Genomic DNA, 20,665 nt, shown 5'->3' with positions numbered 1-20,665 from the left:
AGTAAACACCTTATCCGGACATTGTAGTTCTATCCCGAGCAAAATCGAATACTCCTCGATAGTTGGCACCAAATCTTCCTGATTAAAGGTGAAACATCTATATGATGGATCCCAAAACTGTATAGTTGCTTTGACCAGCTGTTCATCAATCACTATTGAAATGAGGGATGCAATCTGCCCATACTTTTTGCAAAAGCTTTCTTTTCTTTCCTCGCTTAATTGACCCCAGATAGCAGCTAACTCTTTTAAATCATTCTGTGTGAGATCTAAATGCATTTTCTCGGGTAACTCAGACACATAACTGGTAGGCAAACAATCTCCATTCTTTTGTTGAGCCTCTTTTGACCAGACATGTACTTCATTATACGACTCACATGGCACATTAACCGAGGATGAGCAAATCTGTAGTTCTATGGGATCCATGAAACTTCTTAGGAGAAATGTGTCCTTGAGCAAATATCTCGATGCAAAACTGTATGATATGATTAATGCAAAATTGAGTTAGTGTGATTTGAAAAAAAACATTTTTTTGTTTTTTTTTTTGTTTTTTTTAATGTTTTTGAGATTTTTTTTTTGTTTCGTATTACACACAACTTTTATTCTTAGGTACTTTCTAAGAGAAGGTGGACGGGGCTCTACATAAGGTTGGTTTCCTAGGCTTATTATATGCTGGGTTTGGATTGACAGGGTCTAAAGGTTCCCAAATTGTTCCTCACTGTCGTCCATATTGGACTAGTAAGGCACCCCGATCCTCACGGAAAGGGTTCAATTCGAGTGAAAGTATTTCGCTTGCCATTGCGGAGGTTATCACCTCACGAGAGCATAGGTACTTTACTTCCTCCTATAAAGGACGGAGCCCGGGTATAGAGCTCATGTATGAGATGCATCGTGCCATTGTGTGCAAAATATATCCTAATTTATTGAAAGCAATATATAAAATAAAACATAAGAGGCATAGTAAGATAAATGTATGTGAATTTTTTTGCTTTTTATTGTTGATTTGTTTTGTTTTGTTTGGTTTTTCTTTTTTACCTTTTTTTTTACTAAGAAATTGATTAAGACTATTTAAATCAAAATTTGAGGATAACAAGTAGTTAATTTTGGCCTGACTCTCGAAAACAAAAGGCGTCCCCAGTGGAGTCGCCAAGCTGTCGTAACGGTTTTGTGTCCGCCCGACGAATTTGGAAACGAAATAAAAAATAACGGAGTCGCCACCAATCTTTTTTGGCTAGGTGCGATTGGCCACCTATTAAAACATATCCTTTTAATGAAATCTTAAAATTAATTAAAATTTATTAAAAAGATAATTTTACGGTCTGCGAAACAGTCTGGGTTCGGGAGTCGATTACGCGTGGGGAAGGATTAGTACCCCCACAACGCCCGTTAAAAAACGGTACCAATTAACAACGTGTTATCCTTTGATTTTGATACAAACAGTCTTATTTTCAGTATTCGAAAAATAATTTCTTTGATTTTTATTTATTAAAATTATTCTCGAGAAAAATAAATCAAAACCTTTTTATTGAAATAATTCTTAAAATGTTCCAGTACGTTGGTAACATTAAAAGAACTCTTTCTCACCTAGAGATTTCTTAAAGCATCTCTACTCGGAATACTTTTAGAATCTCATCTTTGGAGGTCTAAATTTACTTTTCGTAAGAAATTATGTTATGCATGCCATGCAAAATATTTTCGTGTTTATGCACACATTTTATTCTCATTCAAAAATTTTATTAATTATTTTATTAATTTTATTAATTTTAATTAAAATTTTGAAGAAAAAAGGAATTTAATCATATTGAAGATTTTCTATAAATATTCCAATACGCTGGTAATATTTTACAAAAAATCTTCTCACCTAGAGATTTCTTAAAGCATCTCTACTCGGAATACTTTTAGAATCTCATCATTGGATTAAATTTCTTTTCTTCTTATTTTTATTACTTATATTTTTTATTATATTCATTAATTTTTATTTATTATTCTTAAAAAAAGAAAACCTTTACTGTATTGAAAAATTTTTATAAATACTCCAATACGCTGGTAGTACTTAAAAAAATCTTCTCACCTAGAGATTTCATAGGCATCACTACTCGGAATACCTTTGAATCTCATCATCGGATAAAAATTTCCTCTTCTCTTATTTTTTATTAGTTATATTTTAATTTATTAATCAATTTTTATTTATTATTTTTTTAAAAAAGAAAATCTTTACTGTATTGAAAATTTTTTTATAAATACTCCAATACGCTGGTAGTATTTTAAAAAAAATCTTCTCACCTAGAGATTTCGTAGGCATCACTACTCGGAATACCTTTGAATCTCATCGTCGGATAAAAATTTCCTTTTTCTTTCATTTTTTTACTACTTTAGTATTATTATTAAATTTATTTTTTATCTTATTGTTTTTAAAGTTTATTCTAAAAAATAACATAATTATATAAAAAATTATTTAACCACAATTTCATTAATTAGTCTAACAAATATAGATATTTTAATATGCATAAATATTAATAAAATAATACTTAAAAAATAAGAAAAATTCAAAAAAAAAAAAAAATTTTTTTTTTTACCTGAACCGAACCGGTCAACGGTCCGGTCAACTCCTGGTTCGGTTCGGCGGTTCGGTTCGGTCTGGTTGGTTCGGTCCGGCGGTTCAGTTCGATCTGGTTGGTTTGGTCCGGCGGTTCGGTTCGGTCCAGTCAGACCGGTCAGAGATGATAAAGGCAGCGGGTCGCGGGTCGGGTGCGCGGAACCCGGGTCGGGTCGCGGGTTGACGCGCGGATCCTCCTTGGCTGAAACGGCATCGTTTTGGGTCTTTATCTAAACGACGTCGTTTTGAGATTTTGCTTTACTATATATAGCTGAAGATTTTTTTTTTTTGGTTCATTTGGCTTCTGTTTCAGAAAAAAAAGGGAGAGAGGGAGAGAGAGAGCTCTGGGGGAGAGGTCGTCGGTCGGTTGCCGGAGCACCGTGCCGGCCGCCGTCTGGCTCGCCGCCGGCAGTCTTGGACGGTGGTTTCCGATGACCGGGAAAGGTGAAAATTCTTCTGGAAGTTCTCTTCGACGCGATCTTTCCAGATTCGGTGTCCTTTTTACCGGAAACAGCCGTGATCGACGTAGATCGGGGCTCAAAGTTTCGGTCTCTCTTTTTTCTTTTTTTTTTTTTCTTTGAATCTGCTGATCTCTCTCTTTTTTTTTCAGGTGGCTTTCTGGCGCTGGGTTCCCCGTTCCAGGGGACTGTTGTTTTTTTTTTTTGTGTGTTTTTGCAGAATTTTTTTTACAGAAGCTGCCTTCTTCTTTTTCTTTTTTTTCGTTCCCCCTTTTAGTCTAGTTTACAAGCTATATTTATAGAGCTTGTTGGGATTCAAATCTCAGATTTTCTGAGATTTGAATCTCATTTTTCAACTGAAAAATCATACCTACCGTCCGTGATTGGTGGCTTGTCGGGAGGCTGATCGGGTAGTTGGTCGGGCCAGTTCGGCGCCGAACCAACCCCTTGACTTTTGTTTTATTTCTGTTTCTTTTGTTTGTTTATTTTTTGTTTTTTGTTTGTTTTGTTAAATATTATTATTATTAAAAAAAAACAGTAGATCCGGACAAAACCGGTGTCTACATTGGGGAGATACCACAACAGCTTGCAAAATTACATTCCTTGGAAATGTTGGACCTTTCTCACAATATGCTCAATGGTTCCATCCCAAAATCTTTTAATGATTTGAAAAGCTTGACTGTTGTGAATATATCTTACAATCAATTAGAAGGCCCTACTCCTAACATTAAGGCATTTCATGACGCTTCATTCGATGCCTTAAGAAACAATAAGGGACTATGTGGTAATGCCACTGGACTAATGCTTTGTGCTGTCGCTGCTACTAGCAACGGTCATAGAAAAAGCACCATAGTCATCATTTTCATTGTGCTTCCACTCTTTGGTCTTCTTCTTTTGCTCTTTATCATGGCTGGAAGTTTCCTTATTCTTTGCCAAAAGAACCGAACCAGAAAATCCGAGTCAATCGAGGCACAACTTGGAGATTTTTTCACATTGTGGGGATATAATGGAAGAATACTCTACGAGAACATTATTGAAGGCACTGAAGATTTCAGCTCCAACAATTGCATTGGTTCAGGAGGCTATGGAGCCGTTTATAAAGCTGCGCTACCCATTGGTGAGGTGGTTGCTGTGAAGAAACTTCACCAATCTGAAGGTAGCATGATTTCCAATAACTTGAAAGCCTTTGAAAGCGAGATTCATACTTTATCAGAAATAAAGCATCGTAACATTGTGACGCTGTATGGCTTTTGTTCACATCCAAAGGACTCATTTTTGGTTTATGAGTTTGTAGAAAGGGGAAGTTTGAGAATGGTTTTAAGCAACAAGGACGAGGCAATGGAGTTGGATTGGAAGAAGAGGCTAAATGTTGTAAAAGGAGTGGCCAATGCCTTGTCTTATATGCATAATGACCATTCACCACCTATAATTCATCGAGATATTTCCAACAATAATGTTCTTCTAGATTTAGACTATGAGGCTCATGTTTCAGATTTTGGCACAACCAGGCTTTTAAAGCCCGACTCTTCCAATTAGACCTTACTTGCTAGCAATTTCGGGTATATAGCTCCAGGTATTTATTAATATCTTTCTCTTTTTTTTTATGCTTTAAACATGTCATCATTCAATTAAAAGTGTTAGGTTTGTGTGCAAATTGATGTGTTAAAACAAAGTACAAGTAGTATTAAGATTGTAACTTTTCAAATTTAAGTATTAAAGAATTTTACTCTAATTAAGTATCAAATGTGTAATTAATCTTTGAACTTTAACACTTAATTTTACAAAATTCAATATATCAAACTAATGAACTAAATGTAAAATCTTATTTAAACCTCTAAATTTCAATTTTCATGTAATTTTTTAAATATTCCCAATTTCTTTTCCACATTAATCTTCTCAATATTCTAACATAATAATGTGTTGATTAGATATATTTATTGCTTACTAGAGTACATTGATCAAATATATTTCTTTAAATAGAGTTGGCTTATACAATGAAAGTAGATGAGAGATATGATGTTTACAGTATTGGGGTGCTAACAAGGAAAATACTTATGGGGAGGTATCCTGGTGATTTGATTTCATGTTTCCCATCGTCGTCATCGGCACCAGCATCAACATCGACATCGATACCAAATGACAACCAACTGATTTTACTTAAAGATGTGATAGACCAATGCCTCTCACCACCAGTAAGACAAGTTGCAAAGGATGTTGTCTCTACTACAAAGCTGGGATTTGCATGCTTGAATGGCAGTCCCCAACTTCGGCAAACCATGCGACAAGTTGCTCAAGCCCTTACACGTCAATCGTTTCCATTGCCCAATCCTTTCTCAATCATAAAATTGGGAGAATTGTGGGATCGTGAAGTCTGTAGTGGCTAATATTAAGGTGTTAACAATTTGAATAATAATTCTAAGCACGTGTATTTGCTTTCAATCTATTTCTTTTAGTCTTCTTTGTACTGAAATGTTTAAGCACTCTAGTAATAAAGCTTTTGTAGTGAATTAGCTGTGATATAGAATAGCTATGTTTAAGCCTGTGATATAGAACAACTGTGTTTAAGCACTTAATTTGTATGTTCAAGATTTCCTATTTTTGAAATGTAACTAATGGCCAGATTTAGAATTTCAACTTTCAGTATCAATTGTAATATTTTACTATGATATTGATTTGCTACAATACTTTCGCTTCGAAATGCTACAGCAATTCTAACATCACTTTTTTATTTGTTTGAATAAAAAAAAAAAAAAATTTGGTGAGCACACCAAATTACAATAAACAGAACTTCACACAATAACCTTTTGATTTTACTATTTACTCGCCGTTTATTTTTATACACACTCGTACAGATTATTTTTCACAGTTTCATCTTTTTAACCTTTCACCATTCACTGTTTGTTAAATCATTCAAAATTTAATTGTAATTGTATTGAGTACAATTGAAACAGATTTGAGTGATGATTTTGAAATATATACCTTTAACTTGTACCTTTTTTTTACTAAAATGCTAAAATGTTGTATTTTTTTCAAATTTCTCAAATAAATCTTTATCTTTTTTTTAATCCAATTGAAAGCATAAAACATTATTCTTTTTTAATTAAGTCTTATTTTACATGAAAACCACTAAAATTCATTATTTTTACCATATCAACAGTAATAATTGTATTTGTTAAATTAATTTCAGTATTGCAAAACGTAAAAATTTAAATTGAATTGTAGTTTACATAATATGTAATAAATGGCTCATATAATAGGCTACATTAGCATCCAAATAGCTTTTTTATTTTCAAATATATGCTATGTAGACGCTGGCATCATAAAAAGAAATATGGCATATATGTTGATTTGATAAGAAATAATATTAGTTTTTGCAATTTTCATCTAAGAAAAAGAGCTTAACGAAACAAAATTATACTCAAATTTAATTAGACAAAAATAAAATTTTTGAGGACTTAATTGGTTATAATAGAAGGATGGAGGCTTATATGAAAAATTCATGTGATTGATAAGCCATCGATGACATTGAATTTCAAGCCTGCTAGTTAGTCTTCTATTCAAATTTTGAAAAAAAAAAATTGGTGATGCGATAAGATAGTCTTTTACTCATGAAGAAAAGGAGAAGACTCGAGGATTTGAGTTCCAAGAAACAATGTGCCATTTGTTTGGAGGAGTTCTTGGTAGGAGATGAAGTTGCCTTAATGCTGTTGGGAAATACCACAATACCCACGCGCAGCAACCACACACAAAATAACAAGCTCAAATCAAGAATAAGAACACACAAATATATTTGGTTCGACCCAACTCAAAATGGCCTACTCCAAATCTAATCCACTATCAAATAAATCTTTACAATTATGAGACTTTTAGAATGAGAAAAGTCTCCTAAAACTCCTTACTCAAAACTTAACCCAAAACCCAATTACACCCTTTTAATAGCCTACTCACTTAGCTATTCTTTTGGTGTCTAACTCTCTGAGGTTACTAAACTAAAACCAAAACATCTTATTTATAGGGGTGAAACCCTTTATACCTTTACTAAACTCCCGATGTGGGATACAAGACAAATTCAAACTTACTTAACTTTCGATGTGGGATTCTGAGATTCAAGGCAAATCCCAACAAATCCTCCCTTGACTTGAATCTCCAAACACTTCAACAGTATCTGCAAAGCTAACATGCTTACCTTTCTTCTTTTCTTTCATCACAGGCATTCCAGCAACTGAGCCTCCATCAAACATGTACAAGTGATTGACCCTATTCCCTTGTAGAATCACACTACCATTCTTGTACACTTTCAACCAATCATTACTACCATAATATGTGTACCCTCGAGAAGCTAACTCACCCAAAGCAATCAAATTGTAGTGACAATTTGGTACATACCTTACATGACGAAGTGTCCTAATAACACCATTGTGAGATTTAAGGCGAACACTCCCAATGCCTTGAATCTGCACATTTTCTTTGTTAGCAACCACAATATCCCCATACTTTTCATTCTCATTCAACTCCACAAAGCAGCTCCTATCATTGCAAACATGAACTGTAGCAGCTGAATCTAAAACCCAACCTTTGTCACTTTTCAAAGTCTGGGTCTCATCCACACAAGTTGTCAAAACAACATCATCATCATCAGACAAAATAGCAGCAGTATCACTCTTTTCTTCATCTGATTTCTTCTCATCATTCGCCCTTTTGAAAACAGCCATATCCTTTCTCAGCTTTCTGCAGCGTACTTGGATATGTCCCTTCTCACCACAATAATAACATTCTACATCACTATAATCTCTGTCTCTTGATTTAGATCTCCATCTTGATCCATCAATCCTCTTTTGAGTCCTCCCTCGATCAAAACCCTCTACAGCTAGTGTACTCTCCCCAGGTGATGAGTTCTGAGCTCCCATAAACCTTTCATTCTCACGCAATAGAACAATCACATCATCCAACTTTAAAGTAGACCTACCTACCAACACAGTCTGAACTAAAGGCCTATAAGACTTGGGCAAAGATGCCAGCAAAATTAAAGCCTTCTCTTCATCTTTTAACTCATCAACAGAAATCGCTAGCAATTGAGAAACCAATCTATTAAACTCATTCAGGTGATTGTGAAGACTCATACCTTCTTCCATCTTCAAAGAATACAGATCCATCTTCAAACATAATCTATTAGTCAATGACTTCGAAGCATAAATACCTTCAAGTTTATCCCACAAACTCTTCGGAGTACTCTCAGTCAACACACTGTATTTTACCTCTGGAGCTAGTGCCAATCTAATAGTACTAACGGCTTTCTTCTGAATCCTATTCCAATTAGCATCAGACATTCCTTCAGGCTTACTACTCTCTAATGCTTGATCCAACCCTTGTTGTACTAACAGATCTTGAATCGTACTTTGCCATAACATAAAATTACTCTTTCCATCAAATAACGGAATCTCAAACTTAGGCATAGACATACCAGACATACCTTCTTCAGACATCTTTAAATACTGCTTCACAATCTCTTGGACCCACGAACCTCGAACCTCGAACCTGGAACCTCGCTCTGATACCACTTGTTGGGAAATACCACAATACCCACGCGCAGCAACCACACACAAAATAACAAGCTCAAATCAAGAATAAGAACACACAAATATATTTGGTTCGACCCAACTCAAAATGGCCTACTCCAAATCTAATCCACTATCAAATAAATCTTTACAATTATGAGACTTTTAGAATGAGAAAAGTCTCCTAAAACTCCTTACTCAAAACTTAACCCAAAACCCAATTACACCCTTTTAATAGCCTACTCACTTAGCTATTCTTTTGGTGTCTAACTCTCTGAGGTTACTAAACTAAAACCAAAACATCTTATTTATAGGGGTGAAACCCTTTATACCTTTACTAAACTCCCGATGTGGGATACAAGACAAATTCAAACTTACTTAACTTTCGATGTGGGATTTTGAGATTCAAGGCAAATCCCAACAAATGCGTGGCAGGCATGTCTTCCATGATGATTGCATTGTTAGGAGGATTTTCAAAAACTTTGCAAACTTCTTTACAGTGTTTAAAATGAGAAGATAATACAATAAACAATCTTGCTTTCATATAATTGTATAAAATCTTATGGCAATCGATGGATGAATACATTTTACTCAAATTTCTCAGTGTCGCCAGTTATCTCTACATTAATTAGTCACACATTAGAATTGACCTGTTTTGAAATATTGAATTTAGTTGTACAAATAATTTTTGGAAAAGATTTATAGATATGATGGTGGCATCTTTATGTGTTATTTTACTTCATATTGAATTATTAGAGTAAAAGAAAGTTTGGATGGTTGTAGGTATAGATTATTCGGATGATAATCAGATTATTTGAAATTAAAACTATTAGAGTTGGATTATTTTGAGTTTAAATTATTATATTTTGAAATCAAATCAATTTATTTTAAATAATAATTTCAAATTAACTTTTGAGTTATTTGAGTTCGAATCATTTCAAAGTCATATTAATTCAAGTTTAAATAATTTTTCAAGTTTGAGTTGAGCAAATTTATATTGTTAATTTTTTTCTAATCAAATTAGATTGAATCAGGTTCATATCTAGACAGATTTAAGGTTGTATATTATTATAATTATTATTGTAAAATGAAAATATTAATGTTCTTTAAAAAAATTATTAAAATTTTATTTATTGATTGCTATCCAAATTGAATTAACTAAATATAGAAAGAAGTTTGATTGAGAAACAAAGAATGATCTTAGAAGCAGAAGTACTAAAGCATGAGAAATAAAATGGATTCTACAAACAATTAACTAAAGCATAGCAATTACTTCCATTAATTCTTCTCTATAACAAATGTAGAAATGTGAAACCAATTTGATTTTGATTTTAAATGAATAAATATATTTACCTTCACTACTTTATATTCACAGCTTACATATATAGCTATGTGTGCAACAAAGCTTTCTCGATCAATCTAATAATGGTATCATCTCCTCTATGTCCCAAGTTTTCTTCTTTCTCATCCTTGCATTGCTTCAAACTAGTCCTTGCCTTAGTAATTGGTATCCTTTCAAACTACTTCTTTAGCTACTGCTCCATCCATTGAAACAAAAACCCTTCAGAAATGGAAAGCTAGACTTGACAAGGGGAGAGAAAATTGTTCAGTTGGTCGATTCAATTCAGTTTTAAAAAACTTCAAAAACCAAAAGCCGATTTAACCGAACCAAGTTATACAAAGCTAACATCATAAGTAAGCTCTAGAATTCAACATCTTTGTCCAATCGAATTTACAACAACTAGAATTGTTCAACATCCAACACGCATACTGTCAACTGCTTCCTAAGAAAGCAGTACCAAGAACATCCGAATCATACAAAGATGAAACAAAAGTTGTATTTAGGAAACTGGTCCTAAGTAGTCACCTTCCAAACTTACCAATGCCTGTAATTCCCTCTCCACTTCCATCCACTGTGTTCCGATCACAATAAATTGGATGACAACGTACTTCTCAATCTTTGAGTGCTTGTCATTCATGAAGATAGCGTTCTCTCCAGGCACATAATGATAGTCGGGCATTTTTACGTGAGACAAATAGATGTTTTGGATTGGTCCACACTTCAAGAAAAATCCATGTTTTAGTACCTTGTGTACAACTCCTTCCAAAATCTCTCCTCTGAACATCTTGAAGGTGATTCCACTGAAGACAACAGAGAAAAGCACATCCCCTGTGTTCCTGTCTAACTCTGCCCTCTCCAATGCTCTCCAGAATTGTTACAGCCATGAAATATCAAAGATCCTTGGTGGCCTTCTTCCGAGCAAATTCATCCAAAAGGTGGACCACTATAGCCCTTCAGAGCATCAAGACTTTGGCATCCAAGCTCTCAGAAGGTATAATGACATTCCATGGCAACTGCACCTTGAGAAACATTCTGCAACTGCAATCAACAAGGAGATGTAAAAAAAAAGAAAAGAAAAAGGCAATTCGCATTTAAACGAATGTCCTTAGAGTTAAAAGAAACAGTATATTAATCTTGAAGGACTCAAAAACTGATTTAGTCCTATCCCAATATCAAGTATGTTAAACCAAATTTCAACAATCCAAACAATAAAGAAAAATATGGCATTTCCTTCAAGAACAGAATTATAGACACCCAATTTGGTCCAGGCCTAGATCAATTGGGCCTGGTTCAATGGGATCAGTCAAGCCCAAAGATTTGGGCTTAATTATTTATTCATGTTGATATATTTATTTGTTTTTCTTTTAGAATTTTTTTATTTTATTTTCTTCTTTTTCAGATTAATTTTTAGATGATGATAAAGATTAGGATAATTAAAAAATAAATAAAAAATAAGTAAATTCAGCCGTGGTTAGGGTGGTAGAATTGTACATAGATTGAATCTGTTTGTGATGATCTAAGGAGGATTCACAATCGAACTAGAATTCCTCTAATTTTCCTTATAAATTGACACACTGAATGGAAAGGAAAAGAGAAAAATAGAAAGAAACACAAAAAAATAGAGTAAACAAAAAGCAAAAGTGGGCAAAAAGTGTTTAGAAGGGCTACGGGAATCCTAGGATTGTTAGGAATTTTTTTTTCGAATTTTTGGCATTTTTTTTGGCACCAGTTGAATTTTTTGACTACTTTTTCGACATCAATTGAATTTTTCGATGATATCCCTAGTTTTCAGCCAGCTACCCAATTTCTGGCATAACATCTCCAGAAACCGTTGAACTTTTCGATGAACATCCAGTAATGACCCAGATTTTGGCCAAAATGTTTAGAATCCGGTGAAATTCAATCGATATTCTTGGGGTGCCAAAGAGAGAGAGAGAGAAAAAAAAAAGGAAAAAGAGAGAGCAGGGATGAGGGATATGAGGAAAAAGAACTAAACTCAGCCTTTTATACCCCTTATGAAACGACGTCGTTTTGACCTTCATAATCCTTAAGGATCCACGCGTTTTGCCATCGGGAGACCTGACCCGAGCGTGAACCCATTTCTGATGCGCGTGCTAGCCAAACCCTTAGCTGTGCCGAGCCAAGCAGCGTGCCCTGAATCGCGCTGTTCCAACTTTTTTCTGAGTCTGTAGCCGAGTCGTTTTTAGTATTTTTTTAGTATTTTATTTATTTATTTTTATATGTTTTTTTTTTCATGATTAAATTTAGAAAAAAATAATAAAAATAAAATTTTGGGAATAAATATTATTTATCCAATGATACAATTTATAGAAATTTCAAATGGTAAATTTCTATAGAATTCCTAGGTGAGAAATTTTGTCTAAATTTAGCCCAAATTGTGGAATAATTTAGATAAAATTTTAATAACAATAATTAATATTTATTTTCAAACAAAAAATAATAATAAATGAAAAAGAATATAAAAAATGTGGGAATTAAATACAAATTACCCAATAATGAGATTCTTAGACATTTCAAATGGTAAATTCCTAAGAAATCTCTAGGTGAGAAATTTTCTCTAAATTTATTCCAAATGGTGGAATAATTTAGATGAAAGTGTCAATAAAAGTAATTGTATTCTTTTTCCAAACAAAAAATTTTTGGTTGAAAATATGTGATAATTATCCAAGGATGAGATTCTTAGAAATTTCAAATGGTAAATTTCTAATAAATCTCAAGGTGAAAAATTTCTCTAAATTTGGCCTAAATGGTGGAATAATTTAGATGAAATTTCAATAAAAATAATTACCATATTATTTTCTTTCCAAGAAAAAATAAAAAAAAAAGAGAAAATATTTCTAATTTGGCCCAAATGGTGGAATAATTAGATTTATTTTCAACAAAAAATTATAATAAAAAAAGATAATAAATAAACCTTTTTTTCAACGACGGAGCCTCTTTAATAAATCAAATGGGATTTTTGAATACTCTTGAGGTGAGGAAGTATTTTTTAAGAGTTCTACCAAATTGATGGAGAATCTTAAAAATTGTTTTCAATATTTAACTTAAAATTTGAAATCATTAGACTCAAGACCATATAATAAATTCAAAATAATATGGTACCATCCTTCGGATAGGCATGTGGGGGTGCTATAACCTTCCCTACATGTAATTGACTCCCGAACCCTGTTTTGGTTAGTAGACTCGAACCTATTCTTTTCGGGACCCTTAGTCAAGCTTAGGAGCTCCTTAAAGGAATAGATTCCTTAGATGGCCAATCACACCTAGATAAAAAAGATTAGTGGCAACTCCATTCATTTATTAAATCTAGCTATAGATTTTCGGATCTATATGTTATGACAATTTGGTGACTCTACTGGGGATTCTATAGAGAGTCAAGCAATAATTTTTGAATTTATCCTATTCTTCGGTTTAATGGTTTTACATTGTAATTATTTGTTTATTAACATTTTTTGTCTTGTATTTTATTTTTGGGGAATGAAGCCTATGTGTTCCTTCACACACACTATCACATGCATTTACATTACATGAGGTCTATACCTAAGCTCTGTCCCTCTTAGAAGGGAGTAAAAACCTATGCTCTCGTGAGATAATAATCTCTGTAATGGCTAGCAAAATACTCCCACTCAAATTGAATCATTTTCGTTGGTAGCTTGTGATAGGTGAGGATTGGACTACCTTACTAGTCTATGATGGACAATGATGTAAGGAACAATTTGGAAACCTTTTAGTGGTCAAAATCTCCTAACTCTGCATGTAGTTCACCCCTAAGAGACCAATTTAAGATAGAACCCTTCATACCCATCAATAGATATAACCAAAAATTAGGACACAAGAAGGAATAGTTTGTTATCTAACCATTTTATTTGCTTAATTTAGTGCACCATTTCCATATCATTTCATTATATGCATCATTTTCATGACCATGTTTAACACTATCATTTACATTATTCTTATATAGGAAATATTTACCATTGATAAATCAGATCTCCCACTTACATCCATGCAAAGCCAAATGCAATCAAAGTCTACATCAATCCATTATGAATCTGCTCATCAATTGAAAATCAAGTCAGAGAAAGGTCAAAGAAAACATGGAGATTGCTTGCCTAAGGATTTTATCTCATCATTGCCCGAAAGAATTCATCTCAAGCTACAACAAAATGATCTAGCTGATTTAAGTAGTGTCTGGGATACATAATTAGAATAAGGTAGAAGGCATTTGCGAATAAATATAGAGACATAGCATCACTACTCTAAGTGAAAGTGGATGATAATTTGATTAGAGCCATCGTTCAGTTTTGGGATCCTTCTTATAAATGTTTCATTTTCAATAAAACAGACATGGTGCCTACAATTGAAGAGTATATGGTCCTACTTCACTTTGATTTGCCAAACCCAAACAAGATTTATTGGTCCAATAAGGTGGGCTATCGTAAAAAGCTAGTGCAAATGCTTGGACTTAGCCTACCTCAAGTCGATGTATGTGTTAAGATAAAAGGTGAAAGTAAGGCTATTCCATGGAGTTTTCCACAAGATTTCATCTAGGGACATATAGATGATGATCAGGGGTTAGTGGCTATGGCTATAGCTTTATATGGACTGGTGATCTTCCCAAAAGTCATCGGCTATGTTGATGTCGCAATGATAGATTTTATGGATCAATTAGCATATCAAGTCAATGCAGCACCAACTATTCTGGCAGAAACCATTCATTCTCTAAACTTTTACCTCAGAACTAGTAAAGGGCGATTTAATGGATGTCTACAGTTACTTTATGTATGGATAAATAGTCACATTGAATGCAAAGAAAGTCAGTTTCACAAACCATATCTTCATTCCAGCATCCCCATTAAGGAGTTTTGTTATAGCACATGGCCTCAAGCAAAGTCAAAAGAAGAATGGGTTTCCTACTTCTAAACCTTTGATAGTCAAGGGATAGTATGGAGAGCACCTTGGATGTGTCATGATACAGCATTATGCAGTTGTGGAGATCAACCGTAGGTGTTCTTATTAGGTCTATGGGGTGCTATTACTTATGCCCTAACTTTGGTAAGAAGACAATCCGGATGTGAGCAATTAATTCCATAAACATATGGACTCAACTAGTAAGAGTTCTCATTCGCTGATAAAGGGGCATATAGAGTGATTGAAAAGATCAAAAAAGCATGAAAGCAAACCACCAGGGTTAACCAAGGGAGGTTTAATTACGACATCACCCTAGAATATAGTGTATGGCATGTGAAGAGGGGAGAGGACATTGTGCTTCCTAGTGAACAATTAGGGCATTCTTCAAAACCCGTTCTTTAAGATCCTTTGATTAAAGTGGAAAGAACTCTGAAAAAGATGAGTTGGAACAAGAAAATAAGTGATTGAACTAAGAAATGGAAGAGAGTTTGGAGCTTCAAGAACTAAAAGTTCAAAGCCTAACAGAGCAAAAAGATTAGTGGAGAGCCTTATTTAATGATTTAGACATGACACATTCATCAATCACACCTGAGCTTGCCCGAATTTTAAAAGAAAATGAATTGTTAAAAGCGAGGGTGGAGGAAGAATAAAAGGCCACTGCTAGAGCACATAGACATAGCCAAATGCTACAAGAGATAGTGAATCGACGCATAGCATAAGTAGAAGCCTTGACTAATGAATGCAGGAGACAAGCTCAATAAAGTGAGCTATAGAAAAACATGTGCACAGAAAAACAAAGGCATCTAAGGCATTTGTTTGATCAGATATGTATTGTTGCAAATAAAACATCAGAAATGGAAGAAAAAATGAAAAATTTAAAGGCTGTGGTGCAACCAGTGGGAGTCCATAGGCGACAATTACTTGATTTCTTAGATAAGGCATAAAATCATTATGAACAAGCTAGGAAGTTTATAAGGAGGCATTAGAAATAAGGAATGATGTTTAGGATTTTAAAATATTGCTTTGACTTTATTAGGATGTAATTTTGAAGTTTTATTTAATAAAGTTTCAAATGGAGATTTCTTTTATCAATATTGGTGATGTGGTAAATATTAGTATATTTCATGCATACATTTGCATATCATACATAGAATTCATAATTTCTAATAATCATACAATTATGGTACTCGAGGTTCAAAGTAGCTCCATCCAGTAGAAATCCCACTCATCACACAACACCAGAGCCAGAGCCAAACAAATAGAGCAAGAAAATTCTCACCGATTTGAAAAATTGGAAAAAACATAGGAAAAGATTGAGAATGAGTTGAGTAAAATTTTGGTTGCTCTCAACAAGTTAAATAAGGGGAAATGAGTAGAAGAAAACATAAGCCAATAGGGCCCTACATCATAAGAAGTGACTAACCCCCTATATCCTCTTAGTTTTGGTCCACTTCAAGCCCAATCTACACAAGAGGTTCCACCACAACAATTCACATATCCTACATATCTTGGAATGCCATCAACCTCCAATCCATGGCATTATCACAGCTATGTGAATCTTGTCTTTACTGAAAAGACAGTAGAACCAATTCAAGTTCCTGATCTGGCTGACATGAAAGAAAAAGAAAAGAAAAAGATAAAAGTGAAATCTCAAGAAGATTTGAAGATTAGTATGCTTAAACAAAGGTTACGGGCTACAGGAGGAATTGGGTTTTATGGTTCTATTGATGCTACTAGGCTATGCTTAGTCTCAGATGTGGTTATTCAAACAAAGTTCAAAGTATCAAAATTTGATAAATATGATGGTACAAAGTGCCCAAAAACTTATATCACCATGTACTATCGAAAAATGGCAGCCCATGCCCATAATGAAAAATTACTAATGCATGTTTTTCAAGATAGCCTTATGAGCTCCGCTACTAGATGGTATGTTTAGCTGGATAGAACTTGCATCCGTTCTTGGAACGATATGGCCCATGACTTTATTAATCAATATTAGCATATTATGGATTTGGCTCCTGATCGTTTATCTTTACAGTACCTGGAAAAAAAGGTAAATGAGTCTTTTAAGGAATACGCCTAGAGGTGAAAGGATATTACTTCTCAAGTACAGCCTCCTCTAACTGAGAAAGAGATCGTAGTACTATTTGTCAGCACTTTGATATCTCCCTATTATAAAAAGATGATAGGGAATGCAACAAAAAATTTTGCTGACATGGTGATCTCAGGTGAAATCATTGAGAATACCATTAAAAATGGCAAGTTGGAAGGAGGAGAAACCAAGAAGGCATCAGAGAAAAAAAAGACTAAAGCTCAAGTTGTGAACTTCGACAAACAATTCAAGGGATATCAACCCTATTCACCCCAAGATTACTCTCCATACTATCCTGCTCTGAACAATGCCTCATCTTATCCATACCAGCTAGCTCCATAACCACCTTATTCATCCACATACCAACCCATTTTTAGCCCCCAAGCTCCCATATACATCTTTAGCATTCAAACTCCTACAAGACCCTAAATGCATCCTGTTAGCCTAGCAAATGGTTCACGAGAGTAATGAATTACTCGAAAAAAACTCGTATTTGATCTAATCCCCATGATTTATATGGAGTTATATCGTGAGCTCTATAATAGCCACTTGATTGCCCCCATCTGTGTAGAGTTTTAAGCCACTTTATCCTAAGTGGTATGATCCTGCAACTCACTATGACTACCACTATGAAATTGTTGGCTATTCCACTAAAAATTGCATTGCTCTAAAACATAAAGTGCAACAGTTAATCAGGGATGGAATGGTAAGTTTTGATTAAAGAAGAGCAACAACACCTAATGTTAGTGGCAATCTATTGCCTAATCATAATGTCAATGCTCTGAATGAGAATCAATAACATGTTAATTCAAAAAGGCTTGAAGAGCTATAATGAATCAAAGGGCAAATAATAAAGATCCTCCACCTGATTGCACAAGGACACAATTTTGGAGAATGATGATAAGGCTGGTTGAAAGTTTCTTATCATTTTAGGATTCCTTTAAAGTAATGTTAGGATTTCTTTAATGCAATAGGATTTCATTTGTTATCATTTTAATAAAGGCAAGTTAATGCATTTTATTATATTTTCTCTTTCATTCAACCATTATTACGTACTCTGTTACCTTTAATAACTCTCCACTCCTATTCTCAAATTTTGAATGGTGAATGTTTAGACAATGATAACAATAATTCTGAGATTTAATTTTGAGAACTTATTCACATTGATTTGAGGAGACTATTTGAGCGAAGAAAGCCAGCTACTAATAGATATGAAATTAATATATCTTGAAGATGTGCAGTCTTCTATACAAATCCATGAGCTTATTTTTGCTTAATAGATGATATTCAAGGAAAGCATTCACATTTGAGATGAAAAATGGTCATCTTTCTTTTACCAATCAAAAAACCATTCATTGCTACCTCTTTGAGCCTATTATGATTTTTTTTTCTAAAAAACCCTAACCAAGGATCACCTCTACACTGTGGGGTATTTTTTTTTTTTGAAAAAAATGGCAAAAAAAATCGTAAAAGATCTTAAAGATAGAAAGAAAAGAAAGAAAAAAGTAAAACAAAGAAAAAGAGAAAAAAATAAAATGAATGTCACACGTGATTTGGGGCAAAATAAGGGGACTCCTTTTTTGAAGAATGAGATCAATGAAAACAAAAAAGAAAAAGTATTGAAATAATGGGGAAAAGGCCAAGTTGCATCAAATAATTAATGATCCTTTGGTTTTGAAACCTTTAAACACATGTTTTGAGCCTATTTTATCTTTTTTTGATCCCTCACCATGGCCCACATTACAACCTTGAAAAGTCCATTTGGATCAAATGTGAATGCTCGAATTGAATGATCATATGTTGGGCAAAGGCATGCTTATGATAAAGTAATAGAATCACGATATATTGCTCTAGATATTAATGTGTGTGAGATATCAATAATGGATGAAAAAAGATGAAAAAGGGAAAGAGGAAAAAATGGGAAAATGGATGAAAAAAATGAAAAAATGAAAATGAAAAAAATGAAAAATAAGAGAAAAAAAAAGAAAAAAGAGAAAATGAAAAAAAGATGAAAAAGGGAGACTCAAGTTGAAAACCCAAAAGGGCGATCTGAGTAGAAAATTTTCTAAGTTGAGAGTTGGACAAACGATTCACATGAAAGGAAGATCAAAGACATTTGAGGATCCCTCAAAGCTAGGACGAAGTTTAATGAGCTCAAAATGATTTTGATAGTCAATGGAATGAGTTTTTGAAAAAGAATCCTAAATTAATGTTCAAAATTATCTGGATATTCATTGTTTAGATATACTATTCATCCCAATGACATGTATCCAATTTATTTCTTTCCTTGTTTGTTTTGCACCAAACTCGTCCTTCATTGATTACCTTTCTCTCAAATCACCCTGTGTTTCCTTATTGTTACATCTCTAGAATAAATCAAGAAAATATACGAGTGTATTATATTTGTCATGATTTGAAATGATGATGAATGAATGATAATGTGCTTAAAAGATTCTTGTATTCCTTTAAGAAGAAATCCAGGATAATAGGATGAATTGAGAAGACACATGGTGTGACCAAATAAGGAATATAATGATGGATTGGTCAACAAAATGAAAATGAGGCAAATTTTTTTTAAAAAAAGTATGTCTAAGTAATGAATATGGGGATAAATTGGTCAACATAACCTATGAGTTGTGATGAAAAAGTATGGGGCAATGGGTGAAATTGGTGCTGAAAAGCCCATGAACAATGATCAAGTGATGGAGGATGAAATTTGCTCTAAAAATATTGAGAAACCTATGAACGATGATCAGGTGATGAAGGATGAAATTTGTACTGAGAAACTTATGAGTGATGACCAAGTGATAGAAGATAGAATTTATTCTAAGATGGCTATTGCTAAGAAGCTCAAAATGATGGAGTCTTGAGAGCCATATTACCATAGTTTTTTAGGATTTCATATGTCTGCATTACATGTATCATATAAGCATCGTTGTTTAAATAGTACATGCACATAGTTTGATGAATTAAAACTTTGTTTGGACATGCATGGCACTATGAGAATCTAGGTTATTGCATTTGCATCATTAAGAAGGCATTTGCATCTTTGGTCATGACATTCATTCATGCAAATTTTTGAGTCACTTGAAAAAAAAATTGTGAATATTTTGATGAGAATTTTTGAGTTCTCAACGGAGAATCTTTGAGTTTCAAAATAAGAATATTTGAGGTGTGAAGTCTAAAATTTGTCAATCTTCAAACTCAAATGAGAATCTTTGGGTTTCAAAATGAGAATCTTTGAGGTGTGAAGCCCTAAAGTTCATCGAATGTGAATCTTCAAACTTTTGGATGTGAATCTCCAAAATTCAAAGCTTCAAACTCCACTTTTGGATACAAATCTCTAAATTTTTAAGTGAGAACTTTTGAACTTAGATGTGAAACTCTAAGTTTTATTGCATGTGAGCCTCTAAACTCAATTGAGAAGCTTTGAACTTTTGGATGTGAATCTCCAAAATTCAAACAAAAAGCTTTAGACTTTTTGGATGTGAATCCCAAGTTTGCCAAATGCTTACCTTTGAATTCGAGTGAAAAGCCTTGAACTTTTGGATGTGAATCTTCAAGTTAAATGATGATCTTTAAATGTTAGATGCCAGTCTTGCAAGTTGCAAATGTGAATCTTGAGATCTTGCAAATTTGAATTTTTATGAAATTGAAATTTTGAGAATCAAATTTCAGTAAATTCTTGCGAAGTTG

The 20,665-nt window shown here is 33.6% G+C and overlaps 1 protein-coding gene, 1 long non-coding RNA gene and 2 pseudogenes across 2 annotated transcripts; 3 read left to right on the top strand and 1 right to left on the bottom strand.

Moving 5' to 3' along the window:
• Nucleotides 1–2,535: 2,535 nt before the first annotated feature.
• On the top strand, nt 2,536–3,536 carry LOC149513529 (uncharacterized). Its single transcript, XR_016330211.1, has 2 exons — nt 2,536–3,037; nt 3,204–3,536. It is a non-coding gene; the product is annotated as an uncharacterized LOC149513529 (long non-coding RNA).
• A 124-nt stretch (nt 3,537–3,660) lies between these two features.
• Nucleotides 3,661–4,587, top strand: LOC111310485 (MDIS1-interacting receptor like kinase 2 pseudogene; annotated as a pseudogene).
• A 458-nt stretch (nt 4,588–5,045) lies between these two features.
• Nucleotides 5,046–5,435, top strand: LOC149513528 (MDIS1-interacting receptor like kinase 2-like). The gene has a single exon (XM_089748691.1). It carries the CDS (start codon nt 5,046–5,048, stop codon nt 5,433–5,435), a length of 390 nt encoding a protein of 129 aa, XP_089604817.1.
• Nucleotides 5,436–10,447: 5,012 nt separating this feature from the next.
• LOC111309619 (DNA-directed RNA polymerase V subunit 7 pseudogene) lies at nt 10,448–10,979 on the bottom strand (annotated as a pseudogene).
• Nucleotides 10,980–20,665: the final 9,686 nt, after the last annotated feature.

This window comes from Durio zibethinus, chromosome 19, assembly GCF_047325235.1.
Source record: "Durio zibethinus cultivar Kanyao isolate XHJ-2024 chromosome 19, ASM4732523v1, whole genome shotgun sequence".
Lineage (NCBI taxonomy): Eukaryota > Viridiplantae > Streptophyta > Magnoliopsida > Malvales > Malvaceae > Durio > Durio zibethinus.
Note: the sequence above shows the minus strand (reverse complement) of the source record. Positions and strands in the feature narration are given on the sequence as shown.